The sequence below is a fragment of the Tachyglossus aculeatus genome, chromosome 19 (assembly GCF_015852505.1).
Source record: "Tachyglossus aculeatus isolate mTacAcu1 chromosome 19, mTacAcu1.pri, whole genome shotgun sequence".
In the NCBI taxonomy this organism is placed as follows: domain Eukaryota; kingdom Metazoa; phylum Chordata; class Mammalia; order Monotremata; family Tachyglossidae; genus Tachyglossus; species Tachyglossus aculeatus.
Genome location: NC_052084.1, coordinates 13,811,221 through 13,831,560, shown reverse-complemented (window position 1 = coordinate 13,831,560; position 20,340 = coordinate 13,811,221). Strand labels below are relative to the sequence as shown.

Genomic DNA, 20,340 nt, shown 5'->3' with positions numbered 1-20,340 from the left:
TATAATAAGAGTGTCCCTACCAGGTGTGACTGAGCCAATAGGAAGCAGCAATTCTACCACCCTACTGGTGTCCTGAACAGTAGAACATAGGAGGCACAAACAGCCACTCGACACATAATGTGTGACACATAATGTGTCTGAGACTAACCTAATTATGACCAAACTTTACCTTTCAAGTCCCAAGCAAATCAGACCTGCACAGTCCATGCTAGCTTCAGGTCTTTGTCAGCCCCATGGACCCTAAGGGGACTGGCGGTCCCAATCTGAATAGCTGTCCAACTCAGTCAGAGCTAGTCTCTACAGGGAAACCAGAACTACAAGGGGAGAGGCAAAGTGTACCCCTAATCTCAACAGCAACATCAACTATGACCTTCCAAAGGGAACCTAGGTTTTTTAAATTTATCCATCCGTCTCCAGAAAGGACCTTGCCTATCTCAAAGGAGAGCATCTTTCCTGTTTCAAAGACCTCCAGAGTCAACAGGCCAATCCACTGTTCAACAACCCCTGCTGTTCCTCATAAATAATGGCAGTTCATCAGCTGGTCCAGGAGACCAGGATCCCCTCAAACACCAGACTCAAGTACCTGGCTTGACTGCAGTGTTTTGGGCCTCAGCTAGATCCCCAGGATTTAGGAAAAGATATAGAGAATTACTGGACACAAGACCAAAGAGTAAAGGAAGCCAGAATCTGTCTTGAAACCACAGCGAAAACCAGGGCTAATAAATATTTCTTTAAGCCTTGAAAAAATATTCTATAGTGTGAAACAGTGACCTGGACAGGCCAAACTTTAGTCCTGCGTGCAATTTCATGGCAGACTCCCAGCTAGAAACTGGTGAATTGGGCAATGCTCACTGGAAAGATGATCTTTAGAAAAACCTTAGAGTTACGACTGTGCAACTTTTGCAAGCACAGGAAGAGTAGGTATTCATCTTTTCAGGGGCAAGGGTGGCTACCCTACCTGAAATTCTGAACTTCAAATGCAAAAGCTGGAGAAGCTATGTGAGTATTTTGATTTCAGTAAGCAGAGAAATTGGATCACTCAGGAAACACATCCAAACATTTACACAGGGCTACAACTGTGGGATTTCTTTTGAAGTCAGTAGGAGGTGTGGAGCAAAGCCCCTTCATGAGGCTTTAAAATCTAACCTATTATGAGCCACTGAGAAAAATGTTTACAGGAATTTGTTAGTGAAACACTAGCACCCATTAAAAGAGAAACTTCTAGGGCTCTTTCTCAAATGTGCACGAAATTGCTGAATTGACATTTGCAGAAAGTACCAACTACAAATTTAGAATAAAATGGGGGAAGAGCTGGAGAAGATGTTCATGCAAATACCAGAAAGAATCTAATTCTCTTCCCCTTGGAGAGGGGAAGAGACCTGCCTCCAACCCAGACACTTCCCTCCTGCCAGCCCAAAGGCAAGGATTAGGACCTGAACCTCCCCCAGGTGCTTAGTACAATGCTCTGTATTCAGTAGGTGCTCAAGAGATGGAATTGATCTAAAGAAGTTGGAAGTCAGTAGGCACCTGTAATAGCAGCATGTAGTAAAAAGCTCCTGATGCGTATGGACATGAATATCTGAGAATATGCTTTCTCTAGAAACTGAGATCAGCAGGCCTGGGCTGCTCCGGATGGGAGGAAAAGGGATCTGAAAACTGTCAGAGGGATGCCCCCTGGGATTCCTCGTGGGTTTCTACAGGGTGGAGAAGAGAGAAATTCACTCTTTGTTATGTGTTAAGTGCTCACTGGGTGCCAGGGACTGTACTAAGGACAGGGGTATAGACAAACCTATCAGGTTGGACACAGTCCCTGTCCCAAATGGGGCTCAAGGACTTATTCCCCACTTTACAGATGAGATAAACAAGGCACAGAGAAGTTGAGACTTGCTCAAGGTCACACAGCAGACAAGTGGCAGAGCTGGGTTTAGAACCCAGGTTCTTCCGATTCCCAGGCTCACGCTCTCTCCACTAGGCCATTCTGCTCCTCCAATTTCCTCTCTAACTTTGCGCAGGCACTTAGTTTCTCAACATCTGAGTGAGCCCAAACTCAAGCCCCAGAAGAGGGCCTGGCCAGAGACAGAGGAGGAACCAAAAGTGCCCTAACTCCTGAAGGAAGCCAATTTTTCATTTTGAGTGGAGAGGAATCCTTAGGCAGAGCCTCGGGTGATCGCAACATCGAGGCAGGTAGGGCTTTGCAAAAAGGGGAGAAAAAGGGGGGCAAGGGAGGCGAAGAGAAGAGAAGGGAAAAGAAAAGGGGCCTTTTCTAGAAGAATATGAGAGGGGGAAAGGTAAAGGAAGGTAAAGGTGCTCACTCCCTCCCATGCTTCCCCCCAGCCCCTTACACCACAACTTTTCTAACCCCTCAGTCTGCGATTCCACAAGAACGAGCCATTATTTATTTACTCACGCCATTCCTGTTCCCTGGCCTGTGCAGGCACCCTGAAGGATCTAGCAGGGATCATGGGGTCCCATTAGTGACATGTAGGGCACAGGACCTGGCAGTCCATTGCAGCTGGTCTGGCCCTGCGGGCCAAATCCCATTGTGGTGACCTTCGTCCTCATCTTCAGTGAATCCTTAATGCGGCCTGAATGGGCCGAGTGGGGATGGAGGTGATGGGCAGAGCCCTAGGAGCAAGGTGGCCTGGCTCTGGACACCTGTGAGGATAGTGAATGGTGGCAGTAGTCATAATGTCCTTCTTTGGCCAGCAAAGGGGAACGAGGGAGAAACAACATTTTGGCTCCATCTCAGGTCCCTTTCTGGCTCTGGGGTCCACCCTACACCCAAAATCTATAAGTCAAAGCAAATGGCCTTAACCCCTCATTTTCAATCCCCTGGGTGGTATCCATGGAATTTAGACCTATGTACTCCAGTATTTTCTAGGTTCAGGTCACCGCCCCTTCTGCACTCCTTTGGTGCCTGGGGAAAGATCTGACTACCACAATAGAGAATGCAGGAGCTACTTCTCCCTCTGAAGTCAGAATGTTTGGATGGGTGGAGAGGAGCACCCCTGGAGAAGTTCATTACTCACACCCACCATGGCATAAGGGGACATTCAAGCAGGGAAATAATCACTTTCCACTAGGGGCAATTAAACTGGCATATTTCCAGGAATTTTCTTTTTCATTCAACTGCAAAGTTAAAAAAAAAAACAGCAGGTAAATCTGTATATGGTAGTCTGGATGCCAGACCTCAAAAAGAGACTGGATTATTGTAGGCAATATTGTGAGGCTCTTAAATTTGAAAACAATTATCTTCAATTTCCTAAATTTGGAATGTTACTACAACAAGTGAAACAGTGAGTGTTTACTTTAGCAAATGGAGCAGTGAATGCTTTTTTGGTAATTTTTTTCTCTGGCTAAACAAATACTCAAAAAGCACATCTCCCTGAAGGCCTACAGAGCAACGTTAAGGCACCCTTGCTTAATTTCAAGTAACAAACTCTAGCCCTGCACAATATCCAAATCTTGATTTTGAAGTGGGGGTCTCTATAGGAGAATGATGACACTCAGGCAATAAATCAGCCTGCCGGTTTAGGCTTTAATTAAGCTTTTCGTAACATTTTCAAAATTAGTTTTTCGGCTTGAGTCCTCATTTGAAAAAAAAATGGATTGGGAAAGTAAAAATTGGATTAAACTGGGTAAAACCCTAAAATTTAATACTCTATTTCTGCAATAAGTTTTATTGGGTAATATAAATGTCAGTACAGAGAGACAACTGAGGAGATTTAAATAAGGCTTGGGTCAGTGCGGCCAGTAATGCTGACCAAGGTGCTGAACACATAACTAGGCAGTACTGGATCATGTCGCTGTGCCAGAGGAGATGGAAAAATGAATCAGGCACACAGTGAAGTCTTTCAGTCTCAGAGATCATTTTTTTTACTCTCAGTTAGGTATCCCTGTTTTTGGAATTGCAGTTTTTTTCCACTGTATGTACAACAAAGTCTTGGGGTTGCTTTAAAGTTTGTTCTAAAGCTGAATGTTCTATGTACAAGGAAGAACAAGAAGATTTGGACAATTGCCATGTCAATTTTGATCAATCTGAACCTGTTCTTTGGGCACAAGGACTACATAATTGCAACAAACTCTCTAAAACTGGCAATTTTAAAAAATATCATATATATATTCCTCTACTTGACAGAGAAAACCTGGAGCCATGGGAAATATGAATTTCAATTCAATAATGAATGTGAAGAAAAGAGTTAAGTGTGAGAAGTTGGATGACAGCAACAGTACATAAATCAGAAGCTACTTATGAGATTGTGCAGTAGTACCAGAAAAGACTATTCATTCTGGAATTAATACTGCTCTTCTCACCTCCCAGTATCCTTTACCCTAATAGAATCATTTCATGTTTATTCATTGATCATTATGTTTCCTGAGGACCTCTTTAGGCCTTTTATACAGTTTCACTACATCCTTTGCAATCATTTATTCCTATGGCCACTTTGGTAGAGTGGGTTGGAGCTCCCACAGCTGCCTCTATTTTAGACAAATGACTTACCACTTACCCAAGTTATACTCACTGAGTCAGAAACAGGAATTCATGGGCGTCTAGTCCTAAGCACTAGCCACTTCACTTTACAGGCAGTACTAAGCATCACAGATATCAGTACTTGGCAGCTGACTCTGGACATCCCACCTGAGACTGTTAGGTTCTGGTGGAGCTATTACCTCCTAGATGCCATCTCTGGAGAGATCAAACTGCTAAATTTAGATTCCAGACATCTAGAGTAAGCCCAGAGATACCTCCACTGTAGTAATTTAGGGCTGTTATTTGGCTGAAGATGAAACTCATGGTTTGGATGCTTTAGAAAGGGGATAAATGTCTCCTTGGGGTCCAAAGCACCCTGAGTAGTTCTGCCGTCCTTCAGGAGATTCCCATATTGTCAATTATTAATTACACGGTACTATAGACATTGATTCTCAGCTAGCTAGGATCTTGGGGCAGGACTCTCCACAGAAAATCTAGAAACCTCCTGGCTTGTCCTCTTATCCACCCAAATTTACTCTTCTCTCTGAGCTCTTTCCCACCTTCCAGTGAAGATGCTAATGGGCAAAGATGTGGACACGAGGAATAGCTTTGAGAGGGTACAGAAAAGAGGAATGAAAATATTAAAGGGATGAAAAGGGCTGGAGCATTTTAACCAGAAAAAGAAAAGAGAAAAATGACAAAGTTCAGTAGTCCCCAGGCATTCACAGACTTTTTATGTTCAGTTTCACCTCTTCAAGGTTGGTTGGAACCACATTCATGACTGCTGCCGCGATGGTGGGTCCTAGCCTCATCTCCAGCCCCTCTGCTGTCTTTGGTTATCTGCGGCCTTAGTTCCGCCTCTCCAGGGGCTGGCAACCCACCTCCCCGACAGCCCAGAAAACTCAGAATGACGTGAGTTGATCAATCAACTTGTTTGAGGGGGTTTCTCCAACCAATTCCCTGTAAATAGCATGACACGCCACTCGTCTAAGTGCTATCTTCTTGTTACCCATTCCTACAGTGGTCAAACAAAATAAAATGCCCTTACGTTGCAGCAAGATAATTCAGTTTGGTATAAGGGAGAACTTTCTGATTGCTACACTCCTCTCTCCTAGGAGCTCTTTTGTAAAAGAGTAGACAACGATGTGACTTGGATGGAGACAGGAGGATGGACGAAAGGATTCAACTTTGACTCTAGGGTTCTATTAGGAGGGAGCAGTTAATGCTCTTTCATCAGCCTTCCAAAGAAATGAGGACACTTCAGTCTACCCTTCCTCAAGAAAGAGAGGTTAAATGAAGTAAGGTTCTTGCTTTTTGAAGAGTAATCCTGGGTGAGCCTCATTACATAACATTCATCTACCCCCGCTGGTCACATTAAAATAAATCAATTGAAGGCTTTGTGCCAGGTAAAATATATTTTCTGTGGCACATTTAGTAAAATAGATCTCATAATTGTACCAAAGCCTTAAAAAGACACAAAGAATATTTAATGAAAAAACTGCATGCCCTGGCATTGTACTGTTTGAGATCCTTTCATTTAAAAATACAGTATTTTGAGGACAGGTTTTCAAGGATACATGACAGTAAGTGTAGCCAACCTTAAAATTTTGATTTACATATTTAAAACCCTTTTTCAACAGTGCTTACTCATTCTGAAACCCTAAAATGCAATAAATGGTCCTGAATCCATCTGCATGTAACACTTACTTTACAGAACAATAAGTTTAATCAGAAGAGTAGCTCAAAGCAGGGTTCACTGGTGCATTCAGTGATGTATTCTAGGCAACTAGACGATCAAAATTTTGGTTGTTATCTTTTCTAGTTGTATTTGTGATGCGCTTACTGTACATCAAGCCCTGTTCTAAGCTCTGGGGTAGATACAGGTTTATCAGGTTGGACACAGTCCCTGTCCACAAGGGGCTCACAGTCTAAATTGGAATGAGGAGGATTTAATCCCACTATACAGAGTCAGAGGTCATGGGTTCAAATCCCAGCTCCACCAATTGTCAGCTGTGTGACTCTGGGCAAGTCACTTAACTTCTCTTTGCCTCTGTTGCCTCATCTGTAAAAAATAAGGATTAAGACTGTGAGCCCTCCATGGGACAACCTGATCACCTTGTAACTTCCCCAACGCTTGGAACAGTGCTCTGCACATAGTAAGCGCTTAATAAATGCCATTATTATTATTATTATTATCAGCCAAAATGAATTATTTTCTGAGGTGGAAACATTCCATTGAAACAGACACCAACGAAAAGGCTTCCTCCAGGAGGCCTTCCCAGACTGAGCCCCCTCCTTCCTCTCCCTCTCCCCCTCACCCCCCCGCCTTACCTCCTTCCCCTCCCCACAGCACCTGTATATTTGTATATATGTTTATGGATTTATTACTCTATTTTATTTGTACATGCTTATTCTATTTATTTTACTTTGTTAATATGTTTTGTTTTGTTGTCTGTCTCCCCCTTCTAGACTGTGAGCCCACTGTTGGGTAGGGACCATCTCTATATGTTGCCAACTTGCACTTCCCAAGCGCTTAGTACAGTGCTCTGCACACAGTAAGTGCTCAGTAAATACGATTGAATGAATACAGATGAGATAATTGAGGCACAGAGAAGTAAGGGACTTGCTCAAAGTTCACAAAGCAAGCAACGGGCACAGCCAGGATTACAACCCAAGGTCTCTGATTGCCAGGCCCATGCTCTTTCTACTAGACCACACTGCTAACGCAGAATCTCATAAAACTCTAAGATGGCAAATGCCTTGAGACGAGGTGGTTCTGAAGCCCAAACAGTGCAGGTACCCACTCCATCCCACATTTCTTTCAGCTACTTTTCACTATACTTAGGAACTATAACTCTGACTTACTGGGCTAGAATCTACTCCAGTGTGATTCTCCCCCAAACTCTATCCCCACTGTTGTTACCAACCCAAAAGTCCTAGATGGGGGAGACCCCGGAACTCAGACAAAAAACCCCATCAGACATTATGGCCTAAAACCTTGTCCAACTTTGCCAAGAGAGCTAAATCTGTAACTGAAACAGGAAGAGTGACAAGATGGAATCCAGCTTCCCCAGTACCCAAATGCCCTTCATGTGGAAGGGTAAATGAACATGATCACTTTCTTTGAAAGGAATGCTGAGGGCACTAATAAATATTCATTCCAACAGCCAGGATTTGTTCGTGCTGCCTCAGAATCCAGTGCTTCTGATCACATTAGCTATTAGTAAAATTAATTGAAAAGGCTTGGCTGGAACACTTTTCTTTTGGGTAACCAGCCACTGAAGACATCCCAGAACTAGCATGGCCCTCACTCTAAGTTCAAAGTCACTTAATTGGGGTCTGAGGAACTAGGGGGATTTATTGGAGGTTTTACTGACTTCTCTATCAAGGGAAGGTTCAAGAAAGAGTAAAATGTACTCAACTGACATCCAGTGCCAAGTCTCGGCTCTGGAGTCCAGGGTTCAGACTCTGTGCTCGTTCCAGGGTAACAAGCACACTGCCCCCACAGATAGAGTTTAATTCTTCGTTGCCATGTTTGGATTTCCCTGGCAACATCAAGTGCTTTACGAGTACACCCCAGGAAAAAATGAACATAAAATGTATTGGTATAAATCAGAATTACAAACCTTTACATGAATCATCCTCAATTGGCTGTTTGAAAGCAGTTATGTCACTGAAAGTGCAAAGAAATAAAACCACTTTATCCTGTTCATTTCGAATTGGAGCAATTTTCACAAAGAACCACACAGGTGTCCCTGAAAAGAATATCAAAAGATTGGTCAGTGATTTGCATTTTCATTAAAGGTGCTGCATGGAGGCAAAGGTTCTGGGAATTGAATAGGCAAAGATATTAATTTATGATGAAAACCAGCTCTCAAATCCTTTAAATGTGCCCCTAAAGCATAGCTACTTTGGCTTTTCCTGATGAAATTATTAACAATATTTGAACGAGCTATTTAGATAGTGATTTCCTGGACCACAATGATTTTTATAAAATTGATTTCAGTAACTATCCCAATACTTCTAAAGCAGATGGCAAGTCTCCATCACCCAGATGGAGAAACTGGGATATAGGAAGTGCAGAGGACTTTATAATCACAGAGGGTGATGGGGAAAGTGAGGAATAGAATCCAGATCTCCTGAATCCAAAATGACTGCCCCCAGCCAACAAATTCAACCTTCACACATTTCAAACTATTGCAAAATGTACCGAATGCACAGTTCTATAGGGCACTCCCCAGGCCTCTGTTTTTGAAGCTACACCAAATGAAGATGCTGTGGAAATGAAATGGAAGTTGTGGGTTATCATTCCCAGGTGAAAATACTATCAATGGCATTTATTGAACACTTACTAAGTATAAAACACTACACTAAGCCTTAGGAGAGTACACTAGAATAGAGTTGGTATAAGCACTACAAGGAGCTTATAGTCTAGAGGATTAATGATAGGATATAAAAAGGGAGGAGACTGAATGTACGGGATGGGGGAAAGGAAGAGGAAGAGAGGGGGATATCTCTCTAGAAGAGTCACTGTGACCTTAACTTCAGCAAAGCAACTTTGAAAAGGAAAAGTTGCACATGTGGGCTCATCCTATCTCCCCCATTAAGGCTTGGCCATGTCTTCTTCCTAATACTTCATCATGCCAAAAAAAAAAACAAAAAACAAAAAACAGGGTTAGACCCAAGGTGGGTCTTCAGTGTACTAACTTCATCACAAGCACTTAGTACAGTGCTCTGCACCCAGTAACTGCTCAATAAATACAATGATTGAATGACCAATGTGGGACCAAGGTTGAGCCTCTGTTCAGTAGAAACAAGACTCTGATTTACAGAGACAGCAGGGGCAGGTATTGTTCCCACTGTAATTCATTCTACGCCCTTACACCTAAGATTCAGAATTATTGTCTCAGGGAGCTCTTCATCCTGCCCCCTCCCAGGCCCACTGGCTTCAGCAATCACGCCTCCGTGTATGGTTTCCACATCTACTTCTTGAGCCCTGACCTCTCATCTGACCAGCAATTCTGCATCTTCTGATGCCGTCAGGCCATCTCCCGCCAGCAGCTAAAACAGTGTCTAAAACAGAACTCCTCTTTCCCCATAACCCCATTCCTCCTAACTTTTCCATCCCAAAAAGACTAGACTGTGAGACCATTGTGGGCAGGGAATGTCACTGTTTATCATTGATTTGTACTTTCCCAAGTACAGCAGGCACTTAATACAATTGAATTCTTGTCCCAGGAGCCTGCACTTCAGGGACATCCTCAATCCTCACTGACTTTGAACACTCCCATTCAATCTATTGCCAAATCCTTCCAGCTCTTCCAACACATCATCTCCCATATCTGTCCCTTCCTGGCCAACCAAACTGCTACTACCCTGATACAAGCTCTGGTCATATCACAGCTAGACTTGGCATCACTCTCTTCACTGGTCTCCCTGCTTCCAGCTCTCCCCATTCCAATCTATACTTCTCACTGCAGCACGGATCATCTTCTTGACATGTCACTCAGCCCACATCTCTCTCATCCTCAAAACTCTTTTTTCTCCCTGTATCTCTCTGTATCAAACAAAAACTCCTCACAACCTGCTTCAAGGCACTCCATCAAATTGTCCCACCTTGCCTAACAGCTTTCTTCCCCCCATTACCCACCTCACACTCTCTGCTCCTCCCAAGCCAACCTCAGAGCTATACCTTGCTCTCGACTCTCCCACCACCGTCCCCTCACTGCTCTCCTAGCTTGGACCTCTTCTTCCACTGCAAATCTGATGGACTCTCCCTCTCCCCACGTTCAAAACCCTCTTAAGATCCCACCTCCTTCTGCGAGCCTTCCTCACGTAATTTCTCAGGATCCTAAGACTTAGAAATCCATCAGTTGACTCCAGTACTGATGAATTTGTTTATAACCACCTTCGGCCCTTTTGTATATATACTTATTCAATTGTTTTGGCTATTTTAGATGTAAATTTTTTAATTGTATATGTCAAGTGCTTATTATATGCCAGGCACTGTACTAAGCCTTGGAGTAGACATAAAGTTCGACACAGTCCATGTCCCAAATGGGGCTCACATTCTTAATCCCCATTTTACTGATGAAGTAACTGAGTGACTTGCCCAAGCTCATAGCAGGCAAGGCGCAGAGTTGGGACTGGAACCCAGGTCTTCTGATTCCCAGGCCGGGGCTCTTTCCATTATGCCACGCTGTGCTCACTTTATATCTGTTTCCCCCATTACGGTGTAAACTCCTTATGGGCAGGGGACAGGTCATTTACTTTACTTCTTTATACTGTACTTGCCAAGCACTTGGTATAATAAACTGCACCAAAAGGGCACTTGATAAATGCTAAGGGTACTATACCATCAGGCTAGACCTGTGGTAAATGCTCCCTAATTCCCTAACAACATTCTGGCCAAAATGTGTAATGAAAACATAGGTTATGGCAAAAATGAATGTACAGATGCTTTGCAGCAACACATGACTTCCTTATATCTATCTTTTTTAGGATATGCTACCAATACTGCTGTCATTTTAAAGATTTTAAACTGAGGCACAGAGCAGGTTGCTTTTCTCCACTAACCCAAATGACTCTTTCTCTATTGAACAGAGAAAGCCATAGGTAGTCAATCCTTTTTGAGCTAATCATTGTGCTAAACAGGGAAGAACAGGTGTATGAAAAACCAATGAGCTGAAAAACCTTGACACTAAACCAAGCCACTGTCTGAGAACAGTAAGATGAAATTACTTATGTGAAGGGTAGGGAATGTATTTTTCTTTTCTATTGGTTGACCGTTCAATTGGCATAAATTGAATCACTAAGGAAACAAAGCAACTACTTGAAAATCGTAGTTAAACACACACATCTTAGTTTAAACAAATAAACAGACACAATCAGTCTGGCAGGGGGCTAACATTGAAGCTGCTGCTCATTGTTTTTGATGGGAAATAGGTCTCTTCTTGACAGGCTTGTTTCTCTCACCATTTGTGAACCTGCGATAAGCTAGACTTGTGCGGCACCCAAACTATCCAGGGAGCTGGGCAGCTGCCACGTTCAAACAAGAACTGGAGAGCACTTCAGGTACCTCAGATGGAAAACTGGTATTTTAGGATTTGTGAGAGGGGTCTCAAAGGGTAACTGACACTGACCAAGGGGCATTTTCAACTGAATAGTTGTTACCACGTAGGGGAAAAGAAGAGGTGATGAGATTCAATGGCCGAGCACAGGAAAAGGGTTGGGTTGGAGTCAGTTTCATTTTATGTACCTGCCACAGATACATGAGTGCTTTATAGTAGTAGAGTTGTAACACATACCTGACTTCTCACTTTTCGCTTCCTTGGAAGGTACCATTACTCTCCGTAGCACCGGGTTCAGTACTTTACACTCAGTTGATCCTCAATAAATATGGGAAATTGATTTTAATGGTATTTGTTAAGTGCTTACTATGTGCCAAACATTGTTCTAAGCAATGGGGAATCAATCAATCGTATTTATTGAGCGCTTACTGTGTGCAGAGCACTGTACTAAGCGCTTGGGAAGTACAAGTTGGCAACATATAGAGACAGTCCCTACCCAACAGTGGGCTCACAGTCTAAAAAGGGGGAGACAGAGAACAAAACCAAACATACTAACAGAATAAAATAAATAGAATAGATATGGACAAGTAAAATAAATAAATAAATAGAGTAATAAAAATGTACAAACATATATACAAATATGCAGGTGCTGTGGGAAGATATGTTAGATGGGATACAGCCCCTATCCTGCATCAGACTCACAGTCTAAGTATGAGGGAGAACGGGTATTTAATCCCCATTTTAAAGCTGAGGAAACAGAGGCATAGAGAAGTTAAGTGATTTGCCCAAGGTCACTCAGCAAGCAAGTGGGACAGCCAGAATTAGAACCCAGATCTTCTGAATCTCAGGCCCGTGCTCCTTCCTCCAGGCCATGCTGCTTCTCATTCTGAAAAGTGTTTTCAGCAAGAATACATTTCCCACCTCTGGGCCTTATGGGCCACTCTTAGCAAGAGTGAACTGAGGCCAAGTGGAGACAGTAAAGCAATCTTTACAGGTAGACAGACCAGGCCCTTTGTTCAGATCTCCGGGAATTACAAGGTATGGCTCCCTCCCTCTAAGGAATTTACAGTCTAATGGTGGGGGCAAGACAGAAAAATATACAAGTATATGAACCTAAACTATAAGTGACAGAAGCACAAAAACATAAAAAGGACTAAACAAAACAATCAAATATATAGAAAGGTTCATAAATTTCTAAGTGACAAGCAGGGAGCATATTCCCCACCAAGATGCAATCACCTGTTTTGAAGCACAAGAAAATACAAGAAAAGAACATTAAAGTATTTTAAAACCAAGAAACCCCTTACATCATAAAGAGTTGATGAAACCAACTGGCAGAGCAAAATAAACAGTGAAAGCTGAGCTCCATTAGTCACGCACCCCATTGTGTCCCAATACTGCAGGAGGCTTCGCACAGTGGAGAACTCATTCACCATATGTGCCGCAATACCTAAGCCCAGCAGGGTAAGGAGGGGACGAATTCTGCATTTATCATCATCATCATCATCATCATCAATTGTATTTATTGAGCGCTTACTGTGTGCAGAGCACAGTACTAAGCCCTTGGGAAGTACAAATTGGCAACATATAGAGACAGTCCCTGCCCAACAGTGGGCTCACAGTCTAAAAGTCCAGTAGGGTTTCCCTGATAGGTGGCTTGAAGGCCATGAAAGCTGGGCTAGTGCAGGTAAGTGGGAATTAATAGAATATTAGACCTTAATCCATTTACCTTGTAATTACCCAAGTGCTTCGCATTTAGTCAGTGCTTAATACCATAATTAAAGGATCCTAAAAAATTACAAAGTCCTGGTCTTCAGCCTAAACTATCCCAGAGATAGTCAGGAAATTATTATTAGTAGACGTAATTAAACTACTATTTGTTAAACATTACTATGTGCCAAGCACTGTCCTAAGCACTGGAGTAGATCAGTTTTATTTATTGAACATTTACTGTGTGCAGAGCACTATAGTAAGCACTTGGGAGAATACAACACAACAATATGACATATTCCCTGCCCACAATGAGCTTTCAGTCTACAGTCTAGATACAACATGATCATGTTGCACCCAGTTCCTGTCCCACATGGGGCTCACACTTTAAGTGGGAAGGATAACAAGTATTGAATCCTTATTTTACAAATGAGGAAACTGAGGCATAGAGAACTTAAGTAACTTGCCAGGATTAGAACCAAGGTCCTCCGCCTCCCAGGCTCAAACTCCTTCTGCTAGGCCACACTGCTTCCCTTTCATTTTTTACATCTAAATTGCTTGCTTTTTCTAAGCACTTCCTGTGACTGAAATTTAAGCCCATTTCCTCTCATAAAGTTCTCTTTGAAGACGGCACAGCTCCTTATAATAAATCAGAAAAATTTAAGTCCTGATCTATAAGGTGAAGTCCTAAGACACAAAATAATTTGGTGTCAAGAAACAGCTCTGTACAAATAGAAGTACTGAGCAGGATCCTCACTCATCAGTCAGTGAGAGACTTTATTAGAATCTAGTAAATGTCTATTTTTTTAAAATGGCATTTGCTAAGCACTTACTATGTGCCAGGTACTATACTAAGTACTGGGGTAGATGCAAGGTAATCCTGCCGGACACAGTCCATGCCCCGCATGGGGCTCACAGTCTTAATCCCCATTTTACAGATGAGGTAACTGAGTCCCAGAGAAGTTAAGTGACTGCCTAAGGTCATAAAGCAGACAAGTGGCAGAGCTGGGATTAGAACTTAGGTCCTCTGATTCCCAGGCCCATGTTCTTTCCAATAGGCCATAACGCTTCTCAATCTTTCATCAACTCCAACTTTCTTTACTTAACATTTGTGCCTGCTTGGCTCCAGTGCCCTGCCATAAACATGATTAATAATTTCACTTCCAGGTACCTACTGTTTCCCACTCTACCACCTGTTCCACCAGGCCATTTCCTTCCAGGTGGTCTCAGGCCCTTGGTCCAACATTTTCACCGCACACCCGCAACTCCAGACCTGCGCAATATTCTGATCTTTTTCCAATGGCCCTTTCAGGTCTGGCCCTTCTCTCGATTTCCCTGGCCAACTCAGCCTCTAACTGGTAGTCAGTATGCCAAAGGTAGTCAGTACGCACAGCTAATTTCAGGTTTCAGTGGGAGCTTTCCTAAGGTCTCAGCCAGTTCTTAGGTTCAGGTCTGTAGCACCATGACATGACTAGGCTGCAGTCCCTTGAACCTTAAACGGGCTTTGAATGAAAAATGATGGCACGCACTTGGCAATGTGGGGCACCATTGCCCGTTCCTTCTCTTGCTATACTGGCTGCCCCAGCAGTACCCTAACTAGCAAGGACTACAGAGTGTGAATAGTGCTGTACACACCACCAGCAATTCCTTTGTGCAGATTCTCAATCCATCAGTTGCTTTACTGATGGCTTGCTATGTGCAGAGCACTCAATGGACAAAGCACTTGGGAGTGTAAAATACAACAGAGTTGGTAGCCATGATCTTTGCCCACAATTTTACAGTCTCTTTGTGACTTGTTCAACGTGCAAGACTCATTTAAGACAGGAGACTCCAACAATACCACATGATAAGCACTGTCCTAGATGCTCTGGGGAGCTACCCCTAAAATGTCTTGAGCTGCCTTCCCATTTAGCCACCATAATACCCACCGCAATGCCAGTAATTCCGAGCAAAGGTACACAGAGCTGGCTACAGCATTGAACTCACAAGTTAATAGATAAGATAGCTATAAAGAAGAATTTTAGTGCTTAGAACAGGGCTTGGCACATAGTAAGGGTGTAACAAATACTATAAATGTTTTTAAAAATCCTGACTTTCAGGGCAAGTTACCACAAGATTCATTCATTCATTCAATCGTATTGATTGAGCGCTTACTGTGTGCAGAGCACTGTACTAAGCGCTTGGGAAGTTGGTAACATATAGAGACGGTCCCTACCCAACAGCGGGCTCACAGTCTAGAAGGGGGAGACAGACAACAAGACAGAACATATTAACAAAATAAATAGAATAAATATGTAATCAGGTTGGACACAGTCCCTATCCCACGTGGGGCTCTGTCTTCATCCCTATTTTAAAGATGAGGGAACTGAGGCCCGCCACATGTCTGCTGGGTGACCCTGGGCAAGTCACTTAACTTCTCTGAACCTCAGTTCCCTCATCTGTAAAATGGGGATTAAGACTGTGAGCCCCACGTGGGATAACCTGATCACCTTGTATCCCCCCCAGCGCTTACAACAGTGCTTTGCACACAAGATACTTTAGAGGTCTCGATGCTTGGGAGGATTGAAAACCAACTGCCCTAGTGATTTAGTCATTTGCCAGGCTGAAGCCCAGGCGTTCAACCAGATAGCCATACTTCGATGGGATAACTGAGGCTCTAGGAATGCTGCTATACAACAGAGGGACAAAAGAAAACAACAGCAGGAACTACAAGTTGCAAATGCAATAGTGCAACAAGAGACAATCTTTTAGTGCATGCTATGTGAAAGGGGCTGTCTGTCACCCAAAGGAGATATCTGCTACACTGATAAAATTCTTCCCAACAATAGTGTCATCTTCAAATCCAAAGGACAGCTCTATATACTACTGTTCCTTGAAAGTGATGGTGGGAGCTTTGATAATAAATGAAGAAGCTTAAGGCAGCCTGAACATTCAGGGCTCTTGCCCACATAACCGGTTAGAAAACCAGACAAAGAATTTCACTTTTTAAAACATTAAATAGTTTATCTCCATATTAAACAGTAACATCCTTCTCCTTGCAAACCAGTAATGAATCAGTTTGGAGAAACATTGACTTGGGTATATAAGGTCCCATGCTCTGCTGGTGTCACCAATGACTTCATGACTCTGTGGTGCCACACTAAGTCCAGCCCCAAAAATGTTCTTGTGGAGTTGGAAATTTAGTGTGAGGATACTGAAGCAAGCAAAAGAGCACCAGTCGAGTTGCTTCCTAGCAAATATGTGTTCCTTTTACATCTCTTTCAAGAAACTGCACCAACTTTCACTTCTGGGAAGAGGAAGAAGAAATGTAGGGAAGGAGAAGAAGCATGATGTATTTTTATATGGGCAAATACCATGCCCTGATATCTGAAACACACCCAGTGATTCAAGCCCACTGACCAGGGAGAAACTGGTTTCTGAAAAAAGAGAAAGACAAAGCCAAATAAAGGCTGCCCAATACAATGGAATCAATTTTGGAAGAAAAAAAAAGAATGTTCTCTTCAGGAAGAAATAACCCCAGAGGAAGACCAAGAGTCTCTCTCTTCCTCTAGAACATTACCATTATGGTCAACTAGGCAGAAGTGGCTCAAGACATTTTGGTATTCTGTGAAAAAGGGAGGGATACCAAAGATAACTGAATCTCGAGGCAAGAAACAGAAGTCAGAAAAAGAAAAGAGATGCCTTTAGCCAAATGGAGCCCGAGGCAATTGTCTAAGGTGGAGCCAATGCTGGATGCACCACCCCCACTTCGGCTTGCAAGGGGGCGAGGGTGGCTGGTGTGTGCCAGAAATCTCAGGATGATTGTGGGAGTGAGGTAAGAGTCTACAAAAAAGGAAATGAAAATTCCACCTTCCCGCTCCAAGAATATCTGGTGCTGCTCGGATTCTGAAAGAGGAACAAGGAGCAAATCATACAGATCACTTATTCAAGGAAGAGCAATGCACAAATACGCATTTGATAACTCAGCTAATGACATCCCCAAAGGCCACCTGATATTCTGCTTAGCCAAACAGCCCACAGGCACCCCAGAAATCTCGCCCTTATACGTTGTCACCAAAGCCCCTCTCTGCATTACTCTTCGACAGTAAATCCCTGGGGGACAAGAACCAATGCCTGATTCTTTCCCTTAAATTGTTTTCCCCACTGCTTTACACACAGCAGACACTTAAACACTACTATAACTCAATGCTTCTGCCATCAATATCTCACTATTCCCACAGTCTATTTCACAAGACTTCTCTCTACAGCTCTGTAGCTAAGGCATCCAGTCTAGACTCACTAATGAGAGAATCAAACACAGGTCATTGTGCATTGCCCCTAATAGAGCTGAGGCTAGAAGGTAACCATAGCCACCAATACTAAATGAGGGCAAGCAAATCTCCTCAGCACAAGGCCATGTGAAAGACGCAATAGGGTGGCTCGCGCCATTGGCTAGATAATTAGGGAGGCTATGTGCTAAAATTGTAGACTTTTGGGTCGCTTGAAGAAATCTGAGCGAGTTACTCACAATATTTTAAATACCAACTGTAAAGTGCTGGCTGGGTTGGAGCATGGAGATCAGATCACTGGGGTGAAGGGAAAGCAAGTAGGGTGTTGAGAAGCAGCATGGCCTAGGGGACAGAACATGAGCCTGAGAGGCAGAGGACCTGGGTTTTCTAATCCAGGTCTGCCTCTTGTTTGCTGTGTGACCTTGGACAAGACACTTTACTTCTCTGGGCTTCGGATAATTCATCTGTAAAACAGGCATTAAGACTGAGTCCCATGTGGGACCCTGGACTGTGCCCAACCTGATTATCTTGTATCTACCCCAGTGCTTAGTACATTGCCTGGTACATAGAAGGCAACTAAATGCATTTTAAAAAAAAACAAAGAAATGGAGTACAGTCCTGTCACATGCCAAGGATGGTCTTGCAGTGTCCTCACTAGGTGACAGAGCTACGCAAGTATAAGTGAGGGCTGTTCATTAAAGGGAGCTGCATCATTAGCAGAGTTGAATAATGTGAGATCTAGCATGCACATGTCCTGGGGCTGGAGGTTGATGCTGCCTTCTCTTCTGTTTTGTGCTTTCTGATTAAGGAACTAGTGTCAGACCACCACATTTTGTAAGATAAATCAGTCAGTCTCGCTCTGTGCAGAACACTGTACTAACGTTTGGGAGAGTACAGGTCAGGTACAATTCCTAGCCAAAGAAAATACATTCCAAAGCCCCCCCCTCCAAAATAGATCATTGAGAGCACAGGGGCTACTATGGGATTGTGGCAAAAAATGGAGGGGGATGGGAGCAGGGGCAGAGGAAACAGAGATGAGGGAGAAGAAGGAGAGAAAAAAAGAATAGGGAAGAAGGGTGAGGAAGAAAGGGAAGCAACATAATGAGAAGACAGGACAATGAAGAGCTACAGGCTCCTTAAGGTCAGGGACCATGTCTTCTATTTCCTCAAGCATTTAGTACAGTGTTCTGTATACGGTAGGTGCTTCATAAATGCCACTGAATGATAGTAGGGGAAGAGAGGTGGAAAGAAAGGAGAGAGGAGGCAATAGAGAAGTGAAGTAGAAAGAAAGAGAGGAAGGGAAGAGGGTGCAAAGTTATTTTCTGGACACTCCTTTACTGGAGGTAGAATATATATCAAACAGTAAGCAAGGAGGGAAGAGAGGATAGCTGGGCCATTCACTTTCAGGGTCTATGGCAATTCACTCTTAGTTTGGTAGAAGCAGAGCAATGGATCTTTTCAAACATTTTTTTCCCCCTGACTCTCTGGCACTACAGTTAAGTCATATCTTAGAATTCAGTTGGCAAAAAATGCAGTGAAGTGGATGAGATACGTGATTACTGGCTTATAAAATACTGGTCAGGCCCCAATACCTTAATCCTCATGCTTCAACTCGGTAAAATGGGAAAACTAGCACTGACCTACATTCAAAGGAATGTTTGGAGTAATTCATGCACAGCACTTCAGTCGCATCAGCCTAAAACCCACTCCCTTAGCACTTGGATATTTTATTCCAGCCCTCAGAACTCAGAAAAATATATATACTTTTATCATTAGAATGGTAATCTGCATAGAGTAAGCACTCAAATAACATTTGATTGATTCATATATATGTATATGTGAATCACACACACACATATATTCAAGTGATCTCTCTTCCTCCTATTTATTCACTCTTTTCCCATTAGACACCAGCTCACACTCCTTATTCCTCTCAATCACTGTGTCTCATTATCATTGCTGCCGCCAACCTCATTCTCTTGCCCTTCCTCTTGCCTAGACCTCCCTCCCCTTCACATCCAGCAGACCCTGGCTGCACTCCATTTTCAAAGCTTTCTAAAGTCACATTTTTTTAGGAGGACTTCTATCAACGGTATTTATTTATTGAGTGCCTACTGTGTGTAGAGCACTGTACTAAGCACTTGGGATCACACAGAGCTGATAGACATTGCCTGGTTACAAGGAGCCCACTTCTTCCTAATTTATCTCCCATTCTAGATTGTAAACTCTTTGAGGGGAGGGTCTATTGTACTCTTCCTTGCAAGCATTTAGTACACTGCTTTGCACAATAAGAACTCAATAAATATTATCGATTGATGCTGTTAGGGAGATTGTCCACATCTAATCTTTGGTATGGGACTGGTAGATTGTGATATTCGATTGGCCCATTAGATTGTAATCTCCATGAGGGAAGGAACTGTGTATTGTACTTTTACTGAAGGCTTCCAAGCACAGGGTACAGTGCTTGGCACCCTGTAGATACTCAATAAATACTAACGATGAAAATCCAAGATCCAGCTAGTGCCAGCTCAGTCAGGTGCTTGCCATGGCTTAGTGGCAGGGGCCCTTCCAAACCAAAAGGTGAGCCAAGTTAAACTGAGCAAGGGGCAGAATTCCCTTCTCAAGGTCCTGGCACCCCTGTAGCCGAGGAAACTTCTACCCTCCACAGCGCTTCCAGAAAGTGAATTTTGGACAACTTCTCAATTGTTTTGATTTATTTCTGGTTTGCTGATCATCAGACCACAGCCCAAATGGGATACTGCAGAGAGCCAGGGACTTGCTCAGATCTGGCAGGACAAGTTTTATGCCAGCACGACCAATC

The 20,340-nt window shown here is 43.2% G+C and overlaps 1 protein-coding gene across 1 annotated transcript in view; it reads right to left on the bottom strand.

Annotated features, from left to right (window-relative positions):
* Nucleotides 1-20,340, bottom strand: part of KCNH1 (potassium voltage-gated channel subfamily H member 1) — a 225,150-nt gene that overhangs the window by 191,556 nt on the left and 13,254 nt on the right. Inside the window, exon 4 of the mRNA XM_038761125.1 lies at nt 8,098-8,226. Within this exon, the coding sequence (XP_038617053.1) occupies nt 8,098-8,226 (129 nt within the window). The remainder of the gene's footprint in view (nt 1-8,097; nt 8,227-20,340) is intronic.